The sequence below is a fragment of the Mastigoproctus giganteus genome, chromosome 8 (genome assembly GCF_048544385.1).
Source record: "Mastigoproctus giganteus isolate SK-2022 chromosome 8, ASM4854438v1, whole genome shotgun sequence".
In the NCBI taxonomy this organism is placed as follows: Eukaryota; Metazoa; Arthropoda; class Arachnida; order Uropygi; family Thelyphonidae; genus Mastigoproctus; species Mastigoproctus giganteus.
In genome coordinates, this window is record NC_143582.1 from 228,757,492 (window position 1) to 228,777,842 (window position 20,351).

At 35.8% G+C, this 20,351-nt stretch overlaps 1 protein-coding gene across 3 annotated transcripts in view; it reads left to right on the forward strand.

Moving 5' to 3' along the window:
* lic (dual specificity mitogen-activated protein kinase kinase lic) overlaps positions 1–20,351 on the forward strand; it is a 120,275-nt gene that overhangs the window by 89,454 nt on the left and 10,470 nt on the right. For all 3 annotated transcript variants that reach the window (XM_090380540.1, XM_090380539.1, XM_090380541.1), the window contains exons 7-9: positions 3,374–3,553; positions 3,680–3,757; positions 19,325–19,464. In XM_090380540.1, the coding sequence (XP_090236666.1) occupies positions 3,374–3,553; positions 3,680–3,757; positions 19,325–19,464 (398 nt within the window). The remainder of the gene's footprint in view (positions 1–3,373; positions 3,554–3,679; positions 3,758–19,324; positions 19,465–20,351) is intronic.

The window sequence follows — 20,351 nt, forward strand, 5'->3', positions numbered from 1 at the left end:
AGCCTGTCTGCATTGCTCAGAAAACTTCATATCTGACTGCACAATTACTCCCAGGTCTTTTTCATTTTCTGCTAACCTTTGTATCATCTGCAAACTTCGACACTAAGCCTGATATACCTTCATCAATATCATTGATAAATATACAAAACAAAAGAGGACCCAACACCAAAACCTGTGGGACTCCACTAATAACATTAGTCCATGAAGAGCAGCACCTATTAATTACCACCCTTTGTCTTCTCCCACTCAACCATCCTTTTATCCATTGTAGCAACTTACCCTTAATACCATTCTGCTCCAATTTGTACAATAGTCTTCCATGCGCAACAGTGTCAAAGCTTTCCTGAAATCCAAATATATGATATCAAAATTATATTTTGCATCCAGTTCCTTTGTAACCACATCATAATATCCTATCAAATTTGTCAGACAAGATTTCCCTTGACAAACCCATGCTGTGCCTGAATTATTGCTGCAGTCTTGTCTAGATGATCCTGCAATGCATCTTTAACAAGTGACTCCATTATTTTGTGACTGCATTCAATCTTGTCATACATTATTTCCCCTCAAATAATCCATGCTGTGTTTGAAGTATAACTGCAGTCTAATCTAGTTGGTCCTGCATTACTTGTTTTACCAATAACTCCATTATTTTCCCTGGAACAGAAGTTAAACTCACACGTGCGTAATTATTCATGTCACCCTTTGATCCCACTTTGTGAATTAGGAATTCATTTGCACTTCTCCTGTCCTCGCTTGAATCCAAAGATGCCCTCATAATTATGGCTAAGGGTTTGCTCATTTCCTTTGCTGCTTCACTTAATATAATTGGATAGATTCCATCCACCCCAGGTGCCTCTCCTATGTTTAACTTCAACAATTTCTCTTCCACTTTCCTCTTAGTTATTACAAAATCATTTAGCTCCCTGTTAGAGTTTTAATAATCTTCTGGCATCTCCTTCCCTAAAGAATTCCTCCTGCGAATGTAGATACAGAACACTTATCCAGTTTGTCAGCAGCCTGGGCAGTATCATTTATAGTCAGACCATTGATATCGAGTGGACTAATTTGATTCATTCCCTATCTTTCAACGTTTACATAAGTAAAGAAGTGTTTGCTGTTTTTCTTTGCATCCTTTGCCAAAGATTTCTTGTAATCTGCCTTCACTTGCCTGACCTCCTTTGTGACTAGATTACAGACTAGTTTATATCTACTATGGGCTTCTTTGTTGCCCAATAATTTATATGCATCCCATGCATTTTTCTTCTCTGCCATGAGTTTTCATAGTTCATCTGACATCCATCTTGAAGAGCATTTTCTTAGTTGGTATGAGAAGCCTAGTAGCTTCTAGGATTAATTTCTTGAAAATTTCCCATTTAGAATTGCTGATGGTAACATAATTAGTTGCTTCCACTGTATATAATTTAAGAACTGTCTGAGACCACTGTAGTCTCCTTTATGAAAGCAAAAAAAAACCTCCCTTTACCCTTGAAGGTAGTTACATACGTAAGTAAATCATAAATTAATACACTCTGATCACTTCCACTTAGTGGTTCTTTTATCTGCAGATTGTTGATACATGAATAATCACTGCTGATAATCAGATCAAGAGTATTATTCCCTTTTGTTGCATCTCTAACTTGCTGCTGTAGAAAACAATCATCTAATAAATCCATAGAGAGTCTGGCTAGTCTGTGAGTGACCAATACACATGTTCCAGTCAACATCTCCCATTATAAGACATTCTGATTCACTGTTATTTCTCTGTACTCTATTTCTCTGTACAGCTGTTCTTTGTACTCATCAGATTCATTAACACACTCACTCCTACTCTCATTTTTTACTTTCCCAGTGCTGTATCACACCAAACTGACTCAACATTGCTCTGGCCACCCATGTCATCTGGATGCACTGTCTTAGATTTTATGTGCTTCTTAACTAAGAGCATCACTCCCTCCCTACTTGTCTGCCCTTTCTGTATACATTGTACTCCCCATATTCAAATTCTGCATCCCTTATATCTGTGTGATGCCACATCTCTGAAATCCCAACAACATCTGAATTTGATGACTTGACCTGTACTTGAAATTCATCAAATTTATTTACTATACTCCTGCTGTTAATAGATATTTTTTGATTAAGAGAGCTTTTTGAACGTTCTTATCAATCTTTTTCAGTAATTGAAAAGTAAACTTGTATGTTACGTATGGTTTAATTTTTGATCTTGAAAATTAGGTTGTTTTTATACTCACTTGTGGTATGTAAAGTTATTTCAGTTTATTGATTCAATATATATATTTAATGAAAGAATTATTTCATACAATTTACAATAAGTAGTTGTGCCCACTTTAGAGAATTTATGTGATTAATACAGTCAGTTCTGCTGTAACTAGTTTTGTCTGAGAGTAACACCAGGTGAAGGCAAAACCCAGCACCAAGCTGAACATAGCAACCTGCGCAGCATTACATACAAGTTTACAGAGCTTAAAAGGTCAAACATCAAAGGTGTGAGAGCTGTATTTCCCATTTATTGTATTGGTCAGACACAGTCATTCACTGTATTCACAAGATATTGCAGGCCAACTCATGTTTTCAGGAGCTCACATTTTTCAGTTTTAACAGAAATTTCATGAGGCGTGATACATGTGAGCAGAGACGTACATTTCTGGAGGTCTCTACCATAAAACAATAAGAACAATTTGCAGATCCCAGTTTATTGGGCTTTTCTGTTAGCGCAATATAATTATAAACGGGTAGTAAGCTCGATCTTATTGCATTTGCGATGATACCAGTAGCTGGAATTCTGTTGGTTTTTATGTTATTATGGTGAAATGTGTTTCTCCGTCCACGAAATCTTCAATCATATAAAAAACATAAATAAATTTTCAGAATCTTTTGTTCATTCCTATTTTTAATGTGCGAAATTGTTACTTTGTATCTCACTTGTCCAATTTGTGTGTGCCGTGTTCGTCGTTATTGATTGTTTATCTTTTTTATTGTTTGAAATTTTACAATTAAAAAAACAAAAAAAAAGTCGGTGAATAGAAATATCAGTTAGTATGTATATATTACAGTGCTATATTTACTGTAATATTTATTTTTTATTAGAAATTTAAGATGCTTCAACCTGTTAGGAATTTTATTGGGTTTCTAACTTTGTTTAGTGTTTTACTTACCAGATTGAACTTTTTTGTTTTTGTTTTTTAGTGCTCTGCCCCATCCCTATTTTTCCCATAAGTTGCTTTTGCTTTTAATGCATGGAATGCCATAATGCAGAGAGTTTTAGTAACACATGTACTGCATTATAGCAGAGCTGACTATAGTTGTAATGTAATAATTTGTAATTTTATGTACTGTTATTTTTGTATAATAGGTTGTTAGTGCTCTTCATTACCTTCAGAGTAAATTAAAAGTAATTCATCGAGATGTTAAACCATCTAACATTCTTATTAATCGCCAAGGAGATGTAAAGATGTGTGATTTCGGTATTTCTGGACATTTGGTTGATTCCCTAGCAAAAACTCGCGAAGCTGGCTGCAAGCCATATATGGCTGTAAGTTCAAAAATGTTTTATTAAAATTATTATCTTGAACTGGAAGATATACATTTTTTTATTAAAATATTTATTTCTTACCTAGTTTTTTTCTTCTTTTTTTTTTTATTCTCTGTGATATTTTAGCCAGAAAGGATAAATCCAGAGAAAGGCCAGAATGGCTATGATATTAGGTCAGATGTTTGGAGTTTAGGAATTACATTGGTATGTATGTTATGTCCAAATACTTCCGTTGTTCAGTATTGTTTAATATTTAAAGTTAAAATTATTAAAGTACTTATGTATGACATAGTGATTACAATGAGAAAAGCTTGAATGTACTACAGATATGGTACATAAGTTCAGATTTTGTGGGCCTATATTACTATTAAATCTAATTTTTTTTTGTTAAATCAATAAATAATAATAAAAAAATAATAATTTTGTTATTAATTTTTAATAATTTATTCACCAAAAGTTTGAATGCATTAACTTAGCATTTGCATTAGTAGAGGCTAATGCAAGAAAGCGAACTTATTCAGCATTGGAAAAAAAAAAAAAAAAACCTTCCCATTTCACCTATCCATTCACTCCAAAAGTTTGTCTAGTTCTGCTTTGAATTTATTTAAGCTGTCAACTTCCAAAATGACAGATTGTTCCAGCAATCAGCCACCCACTAGCTAATGGTAAATTTCTGCATATCTATTCTACAACTGTCCACTACCCTGAGTGTAGTACCGCATAGTTGGTTACTCTAGGATACGTAACCTACAAAATCTCTAGCTAAATTAAAAAAAAAAAAACTAACAAGTGTGACTAGGACTATCCTTCTTTTCATGTGTAGTCTCCATCTGGGATGTTGACTACCATGAGCCTTCACCAGCTTTGTGTTTGTGCTTTCCTTGCACAATCTTCATAAGAAAAATTAATCCATTCCTCAATATTAGTTATCCAGGTCTTTCTCGGTGGTCCTTTACTCCTCTTTCTTTCTACCATCCCTTCCAACATAATAAGACTCGTGTCTCAGAAGGTTTATTATTATTATTATTTTTTTTTAATGAAAACCCCAAGTACGAAAGGTATTAGAACTTATAGTACTTAGCACCGTGCTTGGGTTGGAGGTTGAGAAGACGAGAGAAGATATTTGTTGACATTAATTGACAACAAATGACATTTGTTGACTTGAACTTCTGTGGACTGAAATTTTCACAAAATACGTATGAAGGAAGGTTGTTCCAGAAAACAGCAGTTAAATGAATAAATGAGGAAGATGAAAAGTTGGTTCTGTGAGTTTGAAGTTGGACAGTAAATAGATGTTGGCTGGTGGCGGCATGTGTTTGGACTGTTTTGAAAGAGAGAGTGGCAATTATAGAAGCCAATTGAGAAGAACAGTGCCCATGGAAGTATCTGTAGAAAAGGCATACAGCAGAAACAGTATGTTTATGACACAGAGTGGAAAGACTCTGTTAGAGATGAGTCATTAATTAACCTAACTGTCCTCTTCTGAATGGAATCTAGAAGCCTGAGAGAAGTTTTGGGGGCACCACAGATGTGTGAACAATATTCCATGGTAGGTTGGATTTGCGATTTGTACAGAGTGAACAGCTGTTTGGAAGGAAAGTAATGCTGAGAGCGAAAGAGAAAACCACGTTTTTTAGATGCGGAGGAAGCAATATTTGTAATGTGATTGTGCCAAGGGATTGGAAGTCGGGGTAATCTCCAAAAGAGATATATCATCTTGCCTAGATATCTGAGTGTCACCAAAGATAAGCATAGGAGCAGAAGAATCCTTTTTGCGAGATATAAGGCAATACTGAGTTTTAGGATTGAAATCAACTAAGTTGTCTTTACACCGCGGGTGCCTCTGTAGTCAGGTGGGTAGGGGCAGTAGTGCGTAGCACGTGCTTCTTGATTAGACCGGGTTTTTCCATTAAGAGGCCTATATTAGGATTTTGGGCCTATCTGGGCCTATATTAGGATTTTTGTTTTCCAAATAGAAGCCCATAGGCTTTTATTGGGGACAAATAATAACGCTTTCTCATAATGTAAAGTATATCGGCGCTCTGCGCATGCCCGAGATGTCATTGCAATGGATGTGAACTGCGCGTCTTTACTCGTTGTCAGAATATTTAACCCTAAAAATGGAAATTAAAAAGTCTAGTAAACGAAAATCATATACTATCCAGGAAAAACTACAGTTTGTGACACGTTTAAAAATGGGGGAAAGTCAAAATTTGATATCGCAACAAACAGGCATTCACAGGAAAAATCTTCGCAGTTGGTTGCAACAAGAAGCAGAATTATTGAAGCTGGTTAAAAAACGTAAAACACAAACGTCTTGATGGTGCAGGAAGGAAGGCATTTTATCCTGGAATTGAGAAAAAACTATTTGAATTTTTCAAAAAGGAACGAAATAATCACCGATCAGTTACCTATAACACATTGCAAAACTATATTTTCTCACCGGAATTTGGCCTTAAAATACCACTTGCTTTTAAAGTAAACAACAAGTTTCTTATTTGGATGGACCAGGAGACATCAGATTAGATCACGTAAAATAACTCATCATGGACAACTGAATAATCGCGAGCCAAAGGAAACACAGGAACAAGTAAAGCAATACTTAATTCAAGTAAATAACGCTACAGCAGAAATGACAAGTGATCGTGTTTTTAATATGGATGAAACTCTTATGTTACTTTGACATGGCAAGAGATTGCACTCTTCACTTTGTTGGGAGCAAAAATGTTGATGGTGCGGATACAGGATTCAGAAAAAATCGACGATACACTGTGTTTGACAATATCATTTGATGGACGCATACTCCCACCTATGATTATTTTTCGTGGCTTAAAGAAAATTCCCAAAGTAACAATCCCCAGTGGTAAAGCAGTTGTTGCTGTAAACAAAAGCGGACCAGTGGACACAAATCGACTGAAGACGTGGATGGATACTGTTTTCTGCAAGAGAGGATCTTATTTTAGTAACACTCCATCAGTACAGTAATTATTTGGGATTCTTATGGAACTCATAAGAAAGAAGAAATTTTAAAATATCTTTTTAAAAATTATGGCTCAAAGGCAGTAATAATTCCTGGAAAGACAACGCACTACACGCAGCCCCTAGATGTTGCCATAAATTCCAGTTTCAAAGCTGCTATGAGAAAGGAATGGGATAATTGGGTAAGAGAAGAAACTGCTGAATTTACTCCAAAAGGATATAGAAAAAGGCCATCTTACCAAAAGATTGTTGAAATCGTTATTTCTGCCTGTAATACAATCCAATCAAAATCAATTCAAAGAGCATTTGAATGTTGTGGCATTCTTGCAAATGGACAAGAAGTACCATCGACCAATATATTAAATCAAAAATTGCGAATTATCCCTGAAAACAATCATGGACTTGAAATTGAATCTGATGATCTGGCTGCTAGTGATGGAAGTGATGAAGAATTAATGGAATTGTATGAAGACAAAAACAACAATTCTTCCACTACTAACTCGGATTGCTCTGATACAACAAGTTCTGAATGAAAATTACTAATATAAATAATTCTCTTCTTGCAATTATTATTTGTCTTATATATTTATATTTTTTTAAGATAAGAATAATTTTTAATTTAATACTGTTCTGTTGTTGCAATATTTAAAATAAAAATAACCTTTCATTAATCAAATAAATATTATTTCAAAATAAACCTGTTTCTGTTAAGAAGCCCATGGGCTTCTATTTAGGGACAACATTTAATGACCACTGCATATCCCTGGAGCAATATGGCCTTAGTTGCCAATGCTCCTAAAAACCAAATAATAACAACAACAACATCATTGCACCACTGGAGATCAGCATTTAAGGAATTGGTAGGGATATTCGAGAAGTTGAAACTGATTGAGCAGGGTAAGGTTTCTCAAACTAGAAAGTGGAACGCAATGTGCTATCATCAGCAAAACTACGGATAGGATTTCTGGTCAGTGGAAGAAGATCATTAATATACAAGAGAAAAAGAGTGGGGAAAAGAACTGAACCTTGGAGGACACCAGCATTGTTGAAGAAGTTAGAAGACAGAGCCATCTACGATCACCCTCAGTGAGTGGTCAGAGAGAAAACTGGATAACCAATCACAAAAGACAGTTGACAAACCATAAGATGGAAGCTTGTTTAGAAGACCTTTATGCCAAACACGATCAAAAGCCTTTGGGATGTCAAGAGCAACTGCTTGTGTTTCATGGAACTTTTCCGTTGAATTTGTCCATAAATGAGTAAAATAAGCCAGATCACCAGTATCGACACTAATGGAATCCATACTGGCGATCGTTGATCACACGGGACATTTCTAGGTAGTTTGAGTTGGCGGTTAATTGATTTCTCCATTACTTTAGAAAGATTAGAAGTAATTGCAATGGATGATAATTGGATGGGAGGGATTTGTCACCCTTTTTAGGAACTGGCTGGATAAGAGCAAATTTCCAAGCAGAAGGATAAACACCTTTGGAATAAGAAAGTGAAAAAAGGCGGCAAAGTTCAGGAGCACAGGTTTTGAGAACAAGTGGAGCTGGAGCTTTCTTAGCATCAAGATTTGTCAAAATCCTTTTGACAGAAGACCATAGGAGGCATTGAATAGATCGTTTTGAGAATGGTGGGAGGTGTTTTACCAAGATCATTAATATGTGAGTTGGAAGAAAAATGGGTTGCTAGCAGGTCAGCTTTATCCTTGGCTGAAGTGACAACAGAACCATCTGGTTTTGACAGAGGTGGGCAAAAGTTGTGGCCAATAGCTTTGGCAAGAGACCAGAATGCTCGGCTACCATTAGGGCAAGAAGCAAGTTTTCTACTCTCAGCCTGTTCAAAATCTAGTTTGGACTGATTAATAACTGCTTTACAATTGTTGTGATCTTTGGTGTAGGCAGAAAATGAAACTGAAGAATTGGAAACAAACCAATTACGATATGCAACATTCTTCTCTTGAACAGCCTTAACACATTTATTGGGAAACTATGATTTAGATAAAGGACGAGATTTTAAGGCAGAGTGTGGGATAAAGAGTGTGGGTAGTAAATGGATGGCCACTGCTCAAAACAGAAGAAACTGGAAAGTTGCTGGAGAGGCCTTCATCCTGCAGTGGATTGAAAATGACTGATGATGATGATGATGTGGGATAAAGGATTCCATTCCTACAAGAATAATTTCACTGACAAGATCTGAGTAAACGTTGACATCAGAAGTTTTGAAACAGTAATCTAACCAAGGAAAAGAAATCTTGCAGGGCATCCTATTTTGCATTCTTGTAATGCCAAACAACGCTAGGCTAGGAACAGCAATTAACAGGTGGTAGATGACTCTCATCAACCGGTGCAGTACCACCACTTTGCTTATTGGAGGCTTGAAGTGGTGAAACCCATGTTTCATCTCTGGAGCAAAGTTTCCGGCATCCCCCTGCCGTACTTCTCCTTCAACCCATGCACGGTACTAAGTACTATAGGTTTTGATACCTTTCATGTGTGGGGTTTTCATAAAAAAAAAAAAAAAAAAGAATTAGATAAAGGCTCCATTGGAGAAAATACAATCACCAAGTTGTGATCTAAAGTGCCTAAAGGACCACTCACTTCGACCATCTACTTGGAAGGGTTGTTTGTGAGAAAAAGATCAAGCGTGTTCGTTGTATGGTTAGGATTGTCTGGTATTCTGGTAGTTGCCTCACTATTAGAAAAGTTGGACTGGAGTAAGTCAAGTTGCAAAGAGAGGAAGCCAAAAAGCTCCAAGTGATTAGTTGAGTTGGGAGAACTGTAGAGGCAACAGATGAATTTGACAGAATGAGGTAGAGAGATTTTAAGCCAGAGAAGATCAAAGAGAGGAGATTCCAAATTGCCAACTCTCTGACAGGGAATATCAGAACGAACATGTGCACAAGTACCACCTTTGAGGCGAAAGGAATCATACAGCGAATAATTTGGGCATCTGAGATGAGCAGTAGTTGAATCAACCGATAACTGAGATTCTGTCAGAAAAAGTAACATCCCTTTTCTTTTTCACTTGCAATTTTCTTTTTTCTTTTTTTTTTTAGTTTTATTATTGCTTTCGCTACAATTGGGTTATGATCTGAACCTATGTCTGCTCCTGCATATACAGGCTGGCCTCGATTAACGCAATTAATTCGTCCCGCGAGTGCATCGCACAAAACGGAAACGCGTTAATTGAATATAATAATCAATAGGAAAAATTATAATTGGTCCTTGACCTTCTGGAATGTCCATAAACAATTTTAAAAATACCTTTTAAATAACTTTTTAACTGTATACAATGTAAAAGATAATGAAAATAATAATGGAATTAAATGTTTATTGCATAAAACAGCGGTTCCCAAACTGTGCGCCGCGGAATATTTTAAATTTTCAAGGTTAACATAGCGATACTCGACATATGTTTGACACCGCGCAAACTACTAGCTCGAGGTAGTTCGCAGTTTCAGCATTTCTTATTAAGTTGTTTGGACCTAACTACTTAATAAACGGAACTGTTAGGTATTTCTTTTGGTCTGGGTGCGCCTTGAAAAAATTACTGAGACACTAAGGGCGCCGTGAACCGAGAAAGAGTGGGAATCTCTGACATAAAATACATACTGAAGAAATGACTGTTGCGGAAATATTTGAACAGTGTTGACTTTCTCTTTTCATCAATCAATTTCCGACAGCCGACAACAATCTTCTCTGGGCCCTGGCGAAATAAATATCGCAGAGAACCTCAAACCTTTTGTTTCAGGTTCTCTGCGATACAAAAGATTTCATCTAATTCTTTTACCGTTATCTCCTTCGCGGTAACATTTTCATCTGACTCATTTAAAAATTTGAATTTTTATGCAAATGTGCATTGACTTTATTAGCAGAGACAAACAAGTAACACGTCTTCTTCCGATGGGTGATGGAACACACCGAGGCGGGCAGCAGGCAAACATTTGTTTATTGACCGTACAACTCGCGGTAAGCTTAACACGCAATTCAAATCTTTCAACTATCGCATAAAAAAAAAAAAATCACGTTAACTGGAAATTTGCATCGTGTAAAGTGAAAAGTGGTATAATTTTACAAATAGCATTAACTGAAAATCGCGTTAATCGAACTCGCGTTATGCCAGGCCTGGCTGTATTTTTGCTTGCTTTGAGTTTTTAAACCTTTCTTTTATCATGAAATGTATTTTGGTTTCCAGTAATGTCTCCAGGACTCTTCCATGTATAGAGTCTTCTGGTTGGATGCTGGAATGTTGAATTCAGTAATAATAGTTTGTTCCCTTCACAGAATTGTATAAGTCTTTGGCCTCTTTTATTCTTTTTCCCCAGTCAGTGTTTCCCTGTTCATGTGGATGTTTTTTCTGCTCCAGATTTTATCTCTGCAATAGTTGTTTGAATATTCTTGTAGAATTCTTCAACCTCTAGATCTGAGTGATCACAAGTGGGGGCATATATCTGAATTATTACTATAATTAAGGATTTTGCTGCTAGTTTAATCATAAGGATCCTATCATTAATTGTTCCAATATCCCAGTAGTGATATTGGAGTTTCTTTCATAATGATTGCAGTGTCATTTATGAGAGTGTTTCCTCCTGAGTATATTATCGAGTGTTTTTCTCTGTCTAGTTTCCCCACATTTGACCACCTTACTTCACTAAGGCCCATTATGTTCATTTTTAGGCAATCTGTTGCTTGGAGTACATTATCTATTTTCCCACTCTGATTGAGACTTCTGACATTCCACACTGCTATTTTTAAGTGTTTACTTCTGTTTTTCAGATTGGTATTATCGGGGACATTCCTCCAGGAATGGTTTAAGAATTACTCGTCATATGTTGTATTACTAACCCCCATCTTACTTGGTCCATATTCACACACTTCTTCCCTTTTACTTTGTGTCTAAAAATTGCAAGGTCCCAATTTCAGTTCCAAGTATTATTTCTTCGTGTTGACTCATGGTTTACTATGGGGAGTGTAATGAGTGAGGTCCCAATCTCTTTCACATTCTATGCTGTTGACCATTTATCTCTGGTTCATCTGCCTTTGGGCCAGTTTCCTACGGCTTTCTCTTTGTCCTCTCCTATGTTAGCCATCCAAGAGATTGCCCACTCTTCACCGGACAATGCTTCTCTCACTTGGAGGTGCAAGTAGGGATTTTCCCTTCATTAAATGAGACCATAAGGCATTTCCCAAAATTCTCCAGTACTTTTGAAGAGTGACTAGGACTATAAAAAGCTACTTATAGAGTATGATTTAATATTACAATTAGGTCAATAAGATGGCAAAATTTTTTAAAAACTTATCATTTCCTGGAGATATTCTTTGACTAGCATGTGGATACTCTCTTTCCCAATATGTTTAAATAGCAAACAGAAACAAACCTTGTCTCCATTTGATACCACAAAGTAAAAAAACTTAATTATAGAATAAAATGTATCAATATTCCAGTTCTTTTCAGAAAAGAATAAAATGTATCAATATTCCAGTTCTTTTCAGAAAGATGTAATTGTTAAGTTTCTTTCAATAAGCAAATTGTATGACTAATGCTAAGCAGATTTGGATGGTGGTGCCTTCTGTAATCGGACCAACAGTTTCAAAGTAAATTTTTAACTTTAAAAGAAAGAAGTACGTATTGGCATTATATCACAGAAAAAAAACGCTTTGTTTTTGTCTAACAAGTACCCCTTTGTTACGTGATTAATAGATTCAAGGTACACTTTGCATTAAGCCTTTAGCAGGTTTTGCCATTCCACATGTGATTCATAGCTTTGAAAAGGATGTCTGTGCCATTATTTACAAAAATCTGTAACTGAATATATTGCAGATGGTAGCTTGTTTTTGTTTCCCCTCTCAGAGGAAATATTTTTACTTCTTATAAGTTTCTCGTATACAATTTACTACATTAGTGATGTACAGTATTTTTATTATTATTATTATTGCATCTAATCAAGGCAAGATAAGCAAAAATCTGAACCTCCATAGTAATTACTCAGGGGAAAGTCTTGTTATTTTTAAAAATTTCTCTAATTGGGAGAATATACAGCACAAGGGAATGCAGTAGCTCAGTGGTCCACATTTGGAAACCACTGCATTAGCTGGTTTCCAAATAGCATCTAAAAAGAAAACTCCTTACTTCGATGAAGTATGAAGTTTTTTTTTTTTTTTTTTTTTAATGCCTAAATGTGAAATTTGTTGGCCATAAATGGCATTATTTTTCATATTCCTGTTCAGAGACAATGATCACATTGACATTATATCTGAATCTGTAGTATAAGGAGGCATGGTATATCAAGATTGCACTGTATTTAATAGGGATGTTGTCTTGCATTTTTCAGTTATCACCAGAAGAGAATTTAAAAATTTTTACCATTAAGGCAGTGGTGTCAAACTGGCGTTGCTGCCTGCAGCGGGTGTTTTTGTGGCCCACACCACCTTCATGGAAAATAATGGCATCATTTCTAAAATGCATTTCTACTTCTTTCCACTGCTGTCTACTGCTTTCTGTGATTGTGCAATTTCCATAATTTTCCATTGCCTATTTAAACAATCATTTTGTGCGCTGAAGTTTTACTGCAGCTTTCATACTGTTCGAGTTGGTTACTTTGTAATGTGAGTGAGCTAATATTTGTGTTGCCATTTCTATTTAATAAAGTCAGTAAGCAAACAGTTTTGCATTGTGGCTTTTATATACACGTGATTCTGATGTGATGTTGCTTTCCAAGCCAACCAGAAAAAAAGGTTGTTGATGAGGTGAGATAATTCCAAGAAAGACGGGAATTGAGTTACTTTTGCACAGAGGTAAAAGGTAAAATTTTGTGTATTATTTGCAATGAATCGATCAGTGTTGTCAAAGAGTACAATATTAAACAACACTATGATACAATTCACGGTGAAAAATTTTCCCGCTTCAAGGGTAAATTAAGAGAAGGAAAACTAAAGGATATGAAGAACTCACTTCATAGGCTGTAAAATGTAATTACAAAAATTAACAAAGGCAGTAAATCAATAGTGAAAGCCAGTTATGAAATCAACTATTTACTGGCAAAACATCCCAAACCTTTCATCAAAGGCTCCGTGGTTAAGGAATGCGTGTAAAACCAACTGAAAATGTCTGTCCCAAAAATGTGTGTTCCAAATGTGCTGAAAGGATAACGTAGATAGCAGACAACTTGTGTGAACAACTACAGGAAGCATCCACGTTTCAATGTTTTTCAGTTTAGCCGAGTGGGCAGGAGCGGGAGTGCAGTAGCACACTCTCTTTGAGTAGACCGGGGTTCAAGCCTCTGACTGCTGAATACAGTCGATCTGCCAACGCGCACTGGACCAGTGTGGCAGATTATGGTCCATTTCCCTCAGCATGAATTGTTGAGGAGGCTTCCATCCTGCAGTGGGTTGATAATGGCTGTACTTTACTTTTTACTTGTCAAAAGTAATGATATTCAAGACATGTCGCAAGTTGCACTGTTTCCAAGCCTGTGTGATGACAATTTGAAAGTAACTGAAGAGTTTTTGGAAATGATTCCCATCCATAGAACTACTACTGGGGGAAGACATTTCTGATGCCATATGAAACATTCTGGAGGAATACTGTACAAGCTTCCTCTCAAGAGACTCGTGGCTGTGACTACCGATCACGCTCCAGCGATGACAAGCAAAGTTAAAGGATTTGTATCAATACTAGAAGCAGAACTGAAGGATGAGTATCCAGACAAACAAAAATTGCAATCTTTCCACCGCATTATTCATCAGCAGGTTCTGTTTGAAAATACTGAAAATGGACTATGTGCTCAAGACTGTGGCCAAAACCATAAACTTCATCCGGTCCAGAGGACCGAATTACCACCATTTTGCTCTCCTTCTTAAGGACTTGGAAAGTGAATTTGAAGGGCTGCCGTACTACACAGGTTCATTGGTTGTCTTGCCACAACAACGTACTAAAGACTTTTTTTTTTTTTTAAGTTTTGGAAGAAATAATACTGTTCCTGGGATCGTCTGAAGGATCAGTCTTGGGTACAAGATCTGGCTCATTTAGGTCATCACCTAAATGAGCTAAACATCATCAAACTACAAGGGAAAGATCAGTTTATAATAAACATGCATAATGCACTGGCTAGTTTTCAAAAAAAGTTGTGTGGCAAAATCAATTAAAAGTATTTTGACTTACTCTGACTTAATTTTCTGTGTGGACAGTTAAAAAATCGAAGTTATACCTTTTTAAAATATTGACAGAATATAAAAAATTAAAGACTAATTTGATAGGTACTTTAAATATTTCAAGGAGTTCCAAGATTTTTCTCTTTTCACTGGTCCTTTTTCTTGTAATGTCGAGAGAGCTCCCATTTCCATATAAATGGAACTAATTGATCTTCAGAATGACTCATTTTAAAAGAGAAATACCAAGAAGTTGCGATCCCAAAAATCTATTCATATTTAGGACAAAAATACCCAGAGATAAGAAAGTTTCACACAAATTCTGTCTTACTTTGGGAGCACATATTTATGTGAACAACTGTTTTCGCATATGAAAGCTAACAAAACAGCCCACAGATCAAGGCTAGCCGATGCCAATCTTTCTTTCATATATGAAGGCTGAGTCTTCTTAATATTTGACTCCAAATCTTGCGAAGCTAGTTACAAGCAAACGGAGTCAAGTGTCAGGCAAAAAGGCGGCCTGGATTACCTAATTTCATGTACAGGAACTCCCTGGCTTAATTAATATTCGACTTTACATAAGCTTTTTCCGGCCGGTGCAAACTTAAAAAAATTGTGAAAATGTATTTTGCATCCTGTAGGAATAAATGGAGTATCGTGAAAATATCATAATGTGAACCCAATAACACATTGTTTTTTTTTTTTTTGTAATTCGTTCCAAGTCCTTGGAAGTTGAAAATTTCGCTATATAACTAAGCTATTTATTTCTCTAAAGGGGCATGTTTATAATGGAAATTACACTTTCATCGTTATCATGTTCCCGTTATAAGAATCAATTTTGAATGTCTTTGTGATATTTTTCTAAAGCACATTTCTGGAGGTCATGACCATAAAACAACAAAAACAATTTGCACTTTCCAGTTTATTGGGCTTTTCTGTTAGTGCATCTAATTATAAACGGGTAGTAAACTCGTCCTTATTGCATTTGCAATAATACTGATAACTAATTGTTAAGTTTTTTTATGCTATTATGGTGAAAATATGTTCCCTTCACTGAAATCTTCAATCACATAAAAAACAAATTTTCAGAAACTTCTCTTCATTCTTTTTATGTATTACAATGATGAAGGGAAAGCAACCAATGAAAAGCACAAGTGGTAGTAGTGCCAGGAAACGAAACAAAATTGATTTAGAAATGAAGATGATTAATTAAGAAGCAGAACAAAGTTTGTCATCTATTGCAAGGGGATTAGGTCTCGCTGCTTCAACAGTGTTAAAGGACAGTACACTATATCGAAGATGGAACAGCTGTTAATAATATGGATGGAAAATCAGATTCAGAAGTGAGTGCCCCTGAGTCTAATGACCATTCAAGCAAAAGCAACAAGTATTTATAAAGATATTAAGGATAAGTATGGGGAACCCCAACCCAAGTTTGTGGTTAGCAACAGGTGGTTTGATAGGTTCAGGCATCGTGCTGGTTTCCACAATGTTAAAGTAAGCTGTGAAGTCATCGGTGCCGATTCTTCAGCTGCAAAGAAATTTTTTGATGTGTTGGAAAAATTATTGATGAAGACGGCTATTCTGCTGAGTAAATTTTTAATGTTGACAAGGCTGCTCTATTGGAAAAAAATGCCAGATCAAACATACATTGCCAAAGAGGAAAATACAATGCCAGGTTTCGAGGCGTCAAAAGATAGGGCCACACTCTTGCTTGGGGCTAATGCCCCAAGCAAGTGTGGCCCTATGAGAGGAGATTACAGATTAAAACTACTGCTTGTGTACCATTCTGGAAATCCTCGTACATTTAAGGGCATCAATAAAGCCACCCTACCCGTGCATTTCCGATTGTACCAGAGAGCATAGATAACAATATCTCTCTTTGAGGATTGGTTTAAATGCTGCTTCATTCTCAAGGTTGAAAAATATTGTAAAGACAATGACGTTACTTTCAAGATTTTGCTTCTATTAGATAATGCTCCTGGACATCCTACACATCTAGATGATTTCAATTCGAAAGTGGGAGTCCTATTTCTACCGCCACACACGACTTCACTCATCCAACCTATGGATAAGGGTGTCATTTCGAATTTAAAAGCATACTATTTACGCATATTTGCTCGGGCATTGTCTGCAGTAGACGGTGAGAAAAATTTTAAATTAAGATACTTTTGGAAATCTTACAATATTTATCACACCATCTTAAACATTAATAAGACTTGGGCAGAAGTTACTAAAAGTTTTTTAAATGGCGAATGAAAGAAAATATGCCCATGGCATGTAAAAGGCTTCGAAGGACTTGAAAAAGATGAACCATATGAAGAGGTTACAGGTAAGATTGTAAAGGTTGCAGATCTACTTCAGTTGGAGGTTGATGCCAAAGATGTGGAGTAGTTAATAGCGGAAGAAGAGAAGGAATTATCTAATGAAGAACTTATTGACTTGCAGGCAGCGATAGTGAAAGAAGAAAATGCAGATGAAGCTCATGAGGAACCAAGATGCTTCATCACCAGAGAGGTGGGAATAGCGAGGTTTGAGAAGATAGATCCTGACAGTGAACGATTTTTAAAAGTTAACAGAGGGGTGAATGATATGCTTGCTTGCTACAAAGAAATCTATGATGAAAAGAAAAAAGCAACCATCCAGTCATCCATTAATATGTTCTTTCATAAGGTTGAACGGCCGACCCCTTCTAAATCTTCACAGCCCCCAACCTCAGCAGCGTCGTACTTATCAGCTGAAGACATCGATTCCGGAAACAATGTTCGAGAGGTAAAACTTACTGACATTATGCCTATCTCCTCTCTTTTTTTGTAATTTTATAATTTTGAAATTTTTTTAAATTGCATGCTTTTGTAATTTTTCTGCACATGAGATAAAAAAAATTGAATAAATACAATAATCTATTTACATGTTCATCAAACATTTCTTTTTTGATTCAATCAATTCGGCGAGCACAGTTGCGAGTGCTGCACAAGCATGGGGGAAATTCCGACTTACATAAAATCTGATTTACATAGCGTTCCGCGGAACGCAACCGTTACCTAAGTCAGGTAGTTCTTGTATATTCCCCCATTGAAATATTGTATTATCTGGAATAAACTTGCTTTCATTATTCGTTCTGTGTTTATTCAGACTTTTATTTTCTTTCAATTAGTTATTAGTGCATTCTGAGCTGTGAGTATCAATCAGCAACAAGCAACAACTGAGCAATTACAAAGTGTCTTTAGGCTTAGCAATGGCAAGGCTTGTAGGTCGTGTGCTGCCCGCGTGAGGTACACTAATATGAAAAATGGCCTGCGGCCCAAATGAGTTTGACATCTCTGCATTAAGGAATAAAAAATACATGGATTATCCAATAAATTCTGCTATTTTTGTTTGTTTGTTTGCTTGCTTTTCACTCTCCCTTTAATTTTGTGTATTTTATATATTATTATTCCTTTTTAATAACTAGCTATCCTCTTTGGTAATTGGTTGAAATTCTTTGCCAAAATTGGTCACGGGAAAGTGCAGCTGACTTTTTGTACATAAAACAACCCAAATTCAAATTAATTAAAAAGTTACATATAGGTTTGGGAAATTTTTAAACTACCCAAAGGGGTATATATGCTGTAGAAAGGAACAGAAGTTGAAAGCTTCCTTTATGCCGATGGTAAAAATTGTTCATATCACTTTGCTGTTACTGATGAGTGCAACAGGTTGCAAAAATTTGCCGTGTGGAACATGGCCATAACATGTGGACGGTAAACCATTTATGATGCAAAGAACTGTCGCCATAATCCAACACAGTATGTTACCAGAAGTCATCAAGGATGAGGGGAGAATGAGTGGGATGTTAAATAAAAACAAAACCTTTATTGAATGAGCATTGTAGCCTTTAAAATTTCACGAGAAAATGATTGTCAGGAAATGTTTGGATAGACAGGTGTATGAAGTAACACTAGAATGGCATCACATAATTGTATTTTTAAAAAAAAAAAGAAAAGATTTTGTCAGAACTTCCAAATTTCAGAATTGCAAATATAGGATCTCACACTGTATATATATATTATATATATATATATAATGTATAATGATAATGTGAACACCTGAAACTGAAAAATTACAAGGTGGTGAGCTCAGGTCCTAAAGATACCAGATTTGAGAGGTTTGATGGTATTCCAAAACTGTGGAAAGGTTTCTTAGAAGCATCTGTTGTGGCATTTTTTATAATAATGCTAAAATAGATGTTTTAAGCTACAATTCAGATATTAAACCGATTTAAGTAGAAAAAATGTACAAAAGTTATTGTCTGTTCCTCCTCTGATGGCCAAGTAGGAAGAGAGAAAAGAAACTTAATGTGATTGTAAGTTACATTGCAGCAATTTTTGAAAAAATTGCAGATAGCAGAGAACATAAATGGATATTTATTGAGTTTGTCTGATCTTATTAAAATTTCTTAAGCTGTGAATGATGAAGTATATTCTGATTCATATCTTCCCTTATAGTATAGTGAGCTTTTCATTTGTTGCTTATGCAGACCAAGTCTTTTTTTTTTTTTTTCTTCCTTTCCCTTCTTCCCCTTGAAATATTTCCCAAATAGTTTTATTAAAAAATTTAAAACATGTGATTAATATCCATTTTCAACCCTTCATTTTAGTTTGAATTAGCAACTGGAAATTTTCCTTATCCGACATGGGGTACTCCATTTGAGCAACTGAAACAAGTTGTCAAAGATGATCCTCCTCGTCTACCTCCAGGAAATTTTTCAGAGGATTTTGAGGACTTTATTAATCAGTGGTAAGTTTAAAAGTCAAATTTCACAACTGGTACATTTAAAGGCTGTTATAATGAGAACTTTGTTATTACAAGTATTTTTTATGCACAATTTGAAAATTGTGCTGTAATTGAGTACATTCTATCTTCTTTCAATTGGCATAATGTAAATTTTCTATTTGTGAATCAAAGAGCATTGCTGGCAGTGCAGCATTCTTGTGGCATGACAGCCATCACTGTGCACCTTCATTCAAGGTGTGATGTGTCTCTCATTTCCCTTAAATGGATAACAGTATTGTCTGTGCTGATTGCCAAGTGAGTATTAATAGTATTGTTTTCAAACATTGTTTTGAAGTGGCAACTACAATAGTGAGCTACGTTACCCAGTAAGATTTATGTTTAATAGTTTCTAGTGTTTAGACTCTGTGGAAAATGTGCTCTCTCTCTCTCTCTCTCTCTCTCAAAAGTTATTTGTATTCAAAGTTTTGGACGTTACTGTAAAACTTGAAATTATCAGCATTGTCAAATTGGAAGCCACTGTAATCTAAGTTTTTTGACACCCTGCAAACTTTATGCCATATATATGTTCATCAGTATCATTAATAAATACTGAAAACAATTCCCCTGCACTGAACCTTGTGGGACTCCACTAATAACATTTATCCAAGAAAAACAGTGCCCATTGTTAACAATTCTGTCTTCTCCTACTGAATGCTCCCTTTATCCATAGCAGTAATTTGTCTTAATGCAATACTGCTCCAGTTTGTGCAGCAGTCTTTTTTGTGTAATAGTCTCAAAAGCTTTTCCAAAAAAAATAACATAATACGTATATAATGTCAAAATTATTTTTTGCATCCAGTTCCTTTGTTGCTGTGTCATGTGGCAGTCTGGTCTGACAGATGAGATTGGTC